Here is a 10,108-nt window from a genome sequence, read left to right as displayed (position 1 = left end):
GTTTCATGTTGACTTTAAATATGAATTTAGTGGTTCGTGTGAATAAAAAAAACTTGTGGTTCACTTATTCTGCCTTGGGAAAAAAACACCCAATTACAGTAAACTGGACAACGGCGTAACATTTCAACACTTCAGCACTTTTAAGTAAAGTCCGCTGGGATAGAACATGTCTGGAGGAGAATGACAGCAATATAAATGTATTTTCCGTACCCGGAGATCAGTTGTGGAAACGAACATCCTCCACTCAGAATAATGTGCTCTACAGTTTGAGTACATACAATAGCTGAGTTGTCAGACTTGTTTCCTCACTTCTCGCTCGCTGTGAAACAAAACTCGTCCTGTGGGAGTCACTCTGCTGTGAAATGAGCTCCAGCTCTTTTGATGCGGGAAAACCAAGAGTTAATTCCACAGGATGAACACTTTCACTGTATCTGCGCCTGACTGAACACACGTTTGAGCAGACGACAGGCTTACACTAATGTACAGCCACATTTACTGTGGTAGCATGAGTAACATACTCGGAAAAAAAGGAAAATTCACTGTGAAAAAAGGAATCTTAATAATGTAATTAAATAAAAAATGTAGTTAAAAAATACAAATTCAACAGTAAAATGGTTAAAAAAACATAACAAAATAAATACAAATAATCTTAATCTAAAAAGATCCAATAAAATATTTTAATTTATATTTTTAATATTCATTTAAAAATGAAAAATCAAATAAAAATTCTTTAAAAATTAGAATAATTAAAAATAATCTGTTATAAAATATTTTTAAAAATTATTACAAAATAAATACAAAATCTGATTAAGAACAGTTTTTATTTTAATTTCTTACATTTTTAAATAAAAAGACAAATCCTTTTTTTAAGATTTAAAAAATAGAATAAATAAAGAAAATTCAACTTAAAAAATAAAACATGTTTTTAAAAATATTATAAAATAAATACAAACATTTAAAACAAAGAAAAATGATTTTAAGATATTAAAATGAATTTTATTTGGTAGAACTCATTGCTTTAAAGTACTTAGAAATATGTGTTAATTGTGTCAGTATGGTCGACTAGTACAAGAACCTGGTCTGGTGGACATCACCTATTAAACTATTTATACCTTGTTATCTCAACTAGTGCGTTTTGAAAATATAAAGTTATGCATATGGTCTTGGATTTACTTTGAAAAAAATTTCACTCAAAAAATTGCAAGTCAATTTCACAAACGGCAGGTAAACATGAAATATTGAAGTAGAAAGACTGAAATAGTACTTTGTTTTAAAAATACCATATTAGTAATAGCCTTATTTTTTGTTGTTATTATTTGTCTTCTTCTTTGTCCCCCAACCTCCCCCTCATTCCTGATGAAAAGATTAGTTATTATTGCTACTACTATTATTATTCTTACTTTTATTATATTTTTATAAGACTATATTGTCATATCTTCCTCATCCTCCAGTTTATACCAATTTTTTTCTTCTCTTCTATTATTTAGTTAATTTTTATTACGTCTGTTGTAACTGTAAGATGTTCCTCTGTCAAGTTATTTCCACTCACACACCCAGTTATACATGCACACACACACACACACGTTTATGTATGTTCATTTTTACATGTTGATGTTTATGTATGCGGCCTTGATGTTTTTTGTTGTATCAGTCACTTGTAAGTATTGTATTGCATAATAAAAAAAAATATAAAAAAATGAAATAGTACTTCAATAATCAATAATTGTGCATGTCACTCACGTGGTGAAGGCGGGATTGACCTTTGCCCCCAGATAGTAGGAGTAGAGGATGAACATGCCGATCATGAATGCGAGGAAGACCATGATGAAGAGCACCATGAACTTGAAGATGTCCTTGACGGTTCGGCCCAGGGAGATCTGGAGCGGCCCGAAGCTCTCGTTGGCCGGGAGAATATAAGCGATGCGGGAGAAGCTCAGGACCACAGCGATGGCGTACAGGCCCTCGGAGATCAGCTGAGGGTCCGACGGGAGCCACTTATCTCTCGCTGAAACAGTTACAGGAACAGGGCTTCGTTTAAAGGGATAGTTCACCCAAAAATGTAAATTCTGTCAGTAATTACTCTCCCTCATGTTGTTCAACCCCGTAAGACCTTCGTTCATCTTCGCAACACAAATTAAGATATTTGTGATTAAATCTGAGAGCTGGATCACTCCTCCATAGGCTTCTAAGGGATTGACACTTGTTCCCCGAAAAGTTATTAAAGACATCGTTAAAATAGTCCAAGTGACTACAGTGGCTCAATCTTAAGTTTATCAAGCGACGAGAATACTTTTTGTGCGCAAAAAACCCCCAAAATAACGACTTTATTTCAACTAATCATTTCCTTCTCTGTGGGCCTCGAGTGAGGTCACTAGTGTAACAGCGCAGCGCTTCTGTGTTGTACGTCACACGTAGGCTCACTATTGGCCGACGCTGGTCATGTGTGTGATCCGTGTGACGTACAACACAGAAGCGCAGGGCTCAGATCTCTTCAAAAATATCTTAATTTGTGTTCCGAAGATGAACGAAGGTCTTACAGGGTTGGAACAACATGAGGGAGAGTAATTTTCACTTTTGGGTGAACTATCCCTTTAAATGTTAGATAAGTAATCCGGCTGGCTGATATATCGGTCTATCATTGTGCCACCATTTAAGGGGGTCCTTGATTAAGATTTCACTTTTCTAAGTTTAGTTAGTGTGTAATGTTGCTGTTTGAGCATAAAAAAAACATCTACAAAGTTACAACGCTCAAAGTTCAAAGGAAAGGGAGATATTTGGGTAACACTTTACAATACGGGTGCACTAATATGCATTATTTCATGTTTAACTAATGCACAGATAATCATGAGTTAATGTATGATTCATGAAGAACTAAACCATTAATTAATTATTACTGCATCGGCAACTAATAAAGAGTCTATATGATTAATAGATTAAGTAATACATGAATTGATATTAATTCAATGTGTCATTGTGCATTAATTCCTTAACATATTTTATTAACTAATAGTGTAAATTAATGTGCTAATTACCACAATTAGTCAAAGCTATGCACTTCAACTACCAGTTGTCTGCTTTAATTAATCATTAGCTAATGATTTGCAAAGGTATCATTATGTTATGACTTTACTTGTTGAGGCACATTATTATTAACTAGTCATTTAGTAATTGTAGTAATTTACACAGGAATTTGCACTAACAATGAAGTAATTAATAATGTATTAATGTGTACCTGTATTATCTGGAAGTTGAAATACAAGGCTTTTACTCATTCTGGTAATTAACATATTAATTAACACTATTAGTTAAAAAAAATGAGTTATTAGGGAATTTATTCACAATTACATATTTAATTAATAACAATTCATGTATGAACTAAAACATTAACCATACAGACTCTTAATTAGTTCCTAATGTGGTAATCATTAATGAATAGCTTAGACAATCATTAGCTACACATTAATGCAGTATTATCTGTGCATTAGTTAAGCATGAATTAATGCTTATTAGTGCACCCGTATTGTAAAGTGTTACCGATATTTGCTTTTAAAGAAATCTTTTTTAAGGACTACAACAAACGGCTGGTAGAGACTACACCACATTCCTCATAAATGTTCCGTATAAAAGGGACAAACGCGTTTCGTCAATATGTTGTTCTTCATGCAAAGAAGCAAGCTAAAGTCAGCGAATAAAACAATGACACAACGATGAAGAAGTAACAATAATATTCACAATAACATATCATTTAACTAAATAATTAAGTAAACCAAATTTCTTAATTATCTTTGTAAAGAAACCACACTGATTAACTGGCTACTCTCTGCTGTCTCAGACGACGACATCATCTCCTGTCGGCCACCGTAACTTCTGTTGGTTGCAGTTCACATCTTCACCAATAGATGCTACTAAAAATGACACACTGCACCTTTAAGACATTCATCTTAGAGTGACAGCAGAGCTCAGCCTCTCCTCACCGTATGTGAAGTATCTGATGTCTGGTGGCAGTGTGACCAGCGAGAGGTCTGCGGCGTGGATATTCTCGTCCACATACTCCTGGGCTTTCATGGCCTGCATGAAGGCGAAAAACCGTGCGGTGAACGCGGCGATGAAGATGGAGAGCATGCCGAAATCCAGAACGTTCCAGAGCTGCATAATATATTCCCTCGGCCCCTCCGTCCACAGCTCTTTACACTCCGACCACATCATTCCTGCAGAAAACAGAGCGCAACCATGAATACACAACATTTTTTTCATTTTCATTATCAGCTGTTATGGTGTGGTTGAAAATAGAACTTAAACTAAACTGTTTCTTGTGGTGAACGCCATGGGATTGTAAAATGTTTCCACTTGATCAGACAAGACAATCATTGTGCAGAAAAAGCTGCACAACTGATTGTGGACTGAGCTCATGTGTTTTCATATTGAAAAATGAGGACATAAGAGATGAGAGAGAGAGAGAGATAAAGAGACAGAGAGAAAATTAATCAGACAATCAAAAAGCTGGAGGAGAATACAGTCTGACCGTAAAATTGAGCCTCAGCAAATTCTGTTAAAACGATGAACTACAATTGCATTGTGCTTTAATTTGAAATCTAAGTTAAAAGAATGCCGAAGGAAATCCAAGTAATACATTCCAGAATTTAATCAGACACGGAAATTATGCTGGGATAGAATGGTGATTTAATCTCCAAAAGTATAAATCCATTACTTCACCAAACTCCCATGAGAGAAGCCAGAGGAATCAGTGAGAACAGGAGCTGGTGTTGAAGCGAGAAGGTCAGGAGTGTGTGTTCAAGGGTCAAGCTGAGCCCTCAACCATATAATCAACCTTCTCACACACACTTTACCAATGTTACACTTGCATGAGCACTAGAATCACATTCTGAATGAACATTCCGAACTCACACTTTAAATGAACATTCTAAACACACACTTTAAATGAACATTCCGAACACACACTTTAAATGAACATTCTAAACACACACTTTAAATGAACATTCCGAACACACACTTTAAATGAACATTCTAAACACACACTTTAAATGAACATTCCGAACACACACTTTAAATGAACATTCTAAACACACACTTTAAATGAACATTCTGAATACACACTTTAAATGAACATTCCGAACACACACTTTAAATGAACATTCTAAACACACACTTTAAATGAACATTGTAAACACACACTTTATATGAACATTCCGAACACACACTTTAAATGAACATTCTAAACACACACTTTAAATGAACATTCTAAACACACACTTTAAATGAACATTCTGAACACACACTTTAAATGAACATTCCGAACACACACTTTAAATGAACATTCCGAACACACACTTTAAATGAACATTCTAAACACACACTTTAAATGAACATTCTAAACACACACTTTAAATGAACATTCTAAACACACACTTTAAATGAACATTCTAAACACACACTTTATATGAACATTCCGAACACACACTTTAAATGAACATTCTAAACACACACTTTAAATGAACATTCTAAACACACACTTTAAATGAACATTCCGAACACACACTTTAAATGAACATTCTAAACACACACTTTATATGAACATTCCGAACACACACTTTAAATGAACATTCTAAACACACACTTTAAATGAACATTCTAAACACACACTTTAAATGAACATTCTAAACACACACTTTAAATGAACATTCTAAACACACACTTTATATGAACATTCCGAACACACACTTTAAATGAACATTCTAAACACACACTTTAAATGAACATTCTAAACACACACTTTAAATGAACATTCCGAACACACACTTTAAATGAACATTCTAAACACACACATTAAATGAACATTCTAAACACAAATTTTAAATGAACATTCTAAACACACACTTTAAATGAACACACACTTTAAATGAACATTCCGAACACACACTTTAAATGAACATTCTAAACGTCTCGGTTACGTATGTAACCCTCGTTCCCTGAGTACAGGGAACGGAGACGTGTCGTCGGGGGAGTTCCCTGACGAATTGGGATCACGCTAGGGAGACCAATTGCCTTCGAGTGAATTAAAACGAGCCAATGAAAATTGGCATGCAAGATTTGCATTCCGCGACCCGCCTACCAGCGCGGGTATAAAAGGCGGAAGTAAACATTGCGCAATGCTTTTCGCTGAGGAGCCGAACAGTGTCCAGTCCTCCGCGAAGGTACAGCGACATGGCAAAGGGACGACACGTCTCCGTTCCCTGTACTCAGGGAACGAGGGTTACATACGTAACCGAGACGTTCCCTTTCGTCCTGGGAACTCCGACGTGTCGTCGGGGGAGTTCCCTGACGAATTGGGATCCCTAATAAAGTGCCATGGTGCTGGCCCCTTCCAGCGCCCGGCTAAGCTACCCTGCAGCAGTTTCTTGAAATAAGTTGCGGGAGCTAGCACGGGAACCACACTGCTGTTCCGCAAGACCCGCACAGTGGACATTGGATAACACTGGGAAAGCGTTCCCCAAGAGAGGGGGAAAGCTGCGGAAGGCCCAGCCTGACTGACCAGGAATACACATATGTACTAGCCCAATGGGGTAGTGAAACATATGGCAGTCCCTGAGGTGGTCCCAATCCAAGGGAAATGGGAGCGCACTCAACAGGGATGACGAACGAGTCCGTCAAGGGGAAGACACGGCTAAACTGCACGTGGCATGATGGTTCACAGTAGAGATCACTGGAGCACCCAGTCTACTAACAACTCCTCACTAGAGGTAGCAGACCTGGCGCCGGGCGGTCCGCCACGCCCAGCACCGGAGGGGTGAAGGAGGAACTCACGAGGCTCACCAACGTAGGGCGCCATACGGAGCAAGAAAGCACGTATCCGCTGTTCGAGGCGGAGTGGCGTAGCAAGCCGACACAACTTATTCCCTCGACCCACTGGCCGTAGCCAGAACTCGGGAGGAAACAGGTTCCACACGAAGGCTATAGAACCTAGCGAACGTGTTCGGTGTCGCCCAGCCCGCAGCTCTACAGATGTCTGTCAGCGAGGCGCCTTGAGCCAAAGCCCAGGAAGCGGCAGCACCTCTAGAGGAGTGAGCGCGCAACCTGGGAGGACAAGGCTCACCCAGAGACTCATATGCTCGGGTGATAGCATCCACTAACCAGTGGGCTAACCTCTGCTTGGAGACGGCCTTCCCCTTCTGCCGGCCTCCGTAACAGACAAAGAGCTGATCTGAGGTTCTGAAGCTTTGCGTTCTGTCAATATAAACCCGCAGGGCGCGGACAGGACAGAGAAAAGCTAGGGCTGGGTCTGCCTCCTCCTGGGGCAGCGCTTGCAGGTTCACTACCTGGTCCACGAAGGGAGTGGTAGGAACCTTGGGCACATATCCGAGCCGGGGTCTCAACACAACGTGAGAAAGGCCTGGCCCGAACTCTAGGCACGATTCGTCGACCGAAAAAGCCTGCAGATCCCCGACCCTCTTGAAAGAGGCCAATGCCAACAGGAGCGCTGTCTTAATGGACAGGATATTAAGCTCTACCGTCAGCAAAGGCTCAAAGGGAGGACTTTGAAGAGCTCTAAGTACCAGAGCAAGGTCCCAAGAGGGTACCGAGTGCAAAACACGAGGTGGATTTAACCTCCTGGCACCCTTAAGGAATCTGATGACCAGGTCGTGCTTCCCCAAGGACTTACCTTCCAGTGCATCGTGATGCGCGGCTATTGCGGCGACATACACTTTGAGGGTGGAGGGAGACAGCCTTCGCTCCAACCCATCTTGCAGGAAGGAAAGCACGACTCCGATCGGGCAAGTTCGGGGGTCCTCCTGACGGGAGAAACACCAATCGACGAACAGGTTCCACTTCAACGCATGGAGGCGCCTCGTAGAGGGGGCTCTAGCGGAAGTGATGGTGTCTACCACTGCCTGTGGCAGACCACCTAGAACCTCCGCGTCCCGTCCAGGGACCAGACATGGAGTTTCCAGAGGTCTGGACGCGGGTGCCATAGAGTGCCCCGTCTCTGAGAAAGAAGGTCCTTCCTCAGAGGAATCGGCCAAGGAGGGGCTGTCGCGAGGAGCATGAATTCGGTGAACCAAGTCCTGGTGGGCCAATACGGCGCCACAAGAAGGACCTGCTGCTCGTCCTCCCTGACCTTGCACAGAGTCTGTGCAAGAAGGCTCACTGGGGGAAACGCATACTTGCGCAGGTCCCGGGGCCAGCTGTGAGCCAGGGCGTCCGTGCCGAGGGTCCCCTCGGACAGGGAATAAAACCACTGGCAATGGGTCGTGTCCGGAGAGGCAAACAGGTCTACCTGTGCGACTCCGAAGACACTCCAAATCAGCTGGACCGACTGGGGATGGAGTCGCCATTCTCCTGGCAGGGGAGGCAGCCGTGAGAGCTCGTCTGCCACACGGTTGAGCTCCCCTGGAATGTGAATGGCACGAAGCGACCTCAGATGCTTCTGACTCCATAGGAGGAGGTGGGAGGCGAGTCGCGACATACGACAGGAGCGTAGACCACCTTGATGGTTGATGTACGCAACGGTCGCAGTGCTGTCCGTACGGACCAGTACGTGCTTGTGTCTGAGAACCCCTTTGAGGCGACGCAAGGCTAAGCGTACTGCTTGCAACTCTAGGCAGTTGATATGCCAATGCAGTTGAGGCCCCGTCCACAGACCTGAAACTGCATGCCCGTTGTACGTGGCCCCCCATCCGGTGGCAGAGGCATCTGTGAAAACCACAGCATGCCTGGAAACCTGGACTAAGGGCACTCCGGCCCGTAGAAACGCAGGATCCGACCACGGGGAGAAGGTTTGGCGACAGTGCGGGGTCCCTTGGACCCGGAACGTGCCGCTGTGCCACGCCCACCTCGGGACTCGATCGTGAAGCCAGCGCTGAAGCGGTCTCATATGTAACAGGCCGAGCGGCGTTACTGCGGCTGCGGCTGCCATATGCCCCAGGAGCCTCTGAAATTGTTTCAGTGGAACCGCTGTCCTGCCTCGAAAAGACCTGAGGCAGGTGAGCACTGACTGGACGCGTTCCTCCGTGAGGCGCGCAGTCCGGGCGACCGAGTCCAGCTCCATACCGAGATAAGAGATCCTCTGCACGGGGCAGAGTTTGCTCTTGTCCCAGTTGACCTGAAGCCCCAACCGGCTGAGGTGCCGGAGCACCATGTCCCTGTGATCGCACAACACATCTCGCGAGTGAGCTAAAATGAGCCAGTCGTCGAGGTAGTTGAGGATGCGAACGCCTTGTTCTCTCATGGGAACAAAGGCCGCCTCCGCGACTTTCGTGAAGACGCGGGGTGACAGGGCCAGCCCGAAGGGTAGGACTTTGTACTGATACGCCCGACCCTCGAAAGCAAACCGAAGAAACGGTCTGTGTCGAAGGAGAATCGAGACGTGAAAGTACGCGTCCTTCAGGTCGATCGCTGCAAACCAATCCTGGGGACGGATGCATTCGAAAATGCGCTTCTGCGTGAGCATCTTGAACGGGAGTTTGTGCAGGGCCCGATTCAAGACCCGCAGGTCCAGGATTGGCCGTAACCCACCGCCTTTCTTGGGTACAATGAAGTAGGGGCTGTAAAACCCGGACCTCATCTCGGCAGGAGGGACCGGCTCGATCGCGTCCTTCGCCAGCAGGACATCGATCTCTTTCCGCAAGACAGGGGCGTCCACCGACCGCACACGGGTAAAGTGGACGCCCCTGAACTTGGGAGGCCGGCGTGCAAACTGAATTGCATAGCCGAACCGGATGGTGCGGATGAGCCATCGGGACGGACCCGGAAGCGCTTCTAGCCAGGCTTCCAGATACCGTCCCAATGAACCCACCCGAACCACCGGCGTACCCGCGGAGGGGCAGCGAGGTGGAAGACAGGGACCCGGCTCTGGTGGCGTTGTAGCGACCGAGAGCGGGGGTCTGGGTGCGCCTGACACCAACCTGCTTCCACCGAGGGGCAGACGGCAGAGAAGGCTCGTGGGCGTTCTGCTGCGGACTGCCCGGTGGCGAGGGGAGGGGGAGAGACGAGGAACGAGGCCCTGACTCCTCGTATGCTGGTCTCTGCGTCTCCGGGCCCAGCTGCAGACCGGAGCGACGCAGCTGAGGCTGCGTCACTGCTATCTGCAAGC

General features: G+C 44.3%; 1 protein-coding gene across 3 annotated transcripts in view; it reads right to left on the bottom strand.

The window, feature by feature from the left end:
• Positions 1-10,108, bottom strand: part of trpc3 (transient receptor potential cation channel, subfamily C, member 3) — a 74,389-nt gene that overhangs the window by 17,965 nt on the left and 46,316 nt on the right. For all 3 annotated transcript variants that reach the window (XM_077224269.1, XM_077224277.1, XM_077224284.1), the window contains 2 exons: positions 3,975-4,208; positions 1,741-2,005 (listed from right to left, as the gene is read on the bottom strand). In XM_077224269.1, coding sequence (XP_077080384.1) covers positions 1,741-2,005; positions 3,975-4,208 — 499 coding nt within the window. The remainder of the gene's footprint in view (positions 1-1,740; positions 2,006-3,974; positions 4,209-10,108) is intronic.

Source organism: Siphateles boraxobius, unplaced genomic scaffold (assembly GCF_051911475.1).
Source record: "Siphateles boraxobius isolate OS27281-9 unplaced genomic scaffold, OSU_SipBor_1 123, whole genome shotgun sequence".
NCBI lineage: Eukaryota > Metazoa > Chordata > Actinopteri > Cypriniformes > Leuciscidae > Siphateles > Siphateles boraxobius.
Note: the sequence above shows the minus strand (reverse complement) of the source record. Positions and strands in the feature narration are given on the sequence as shown.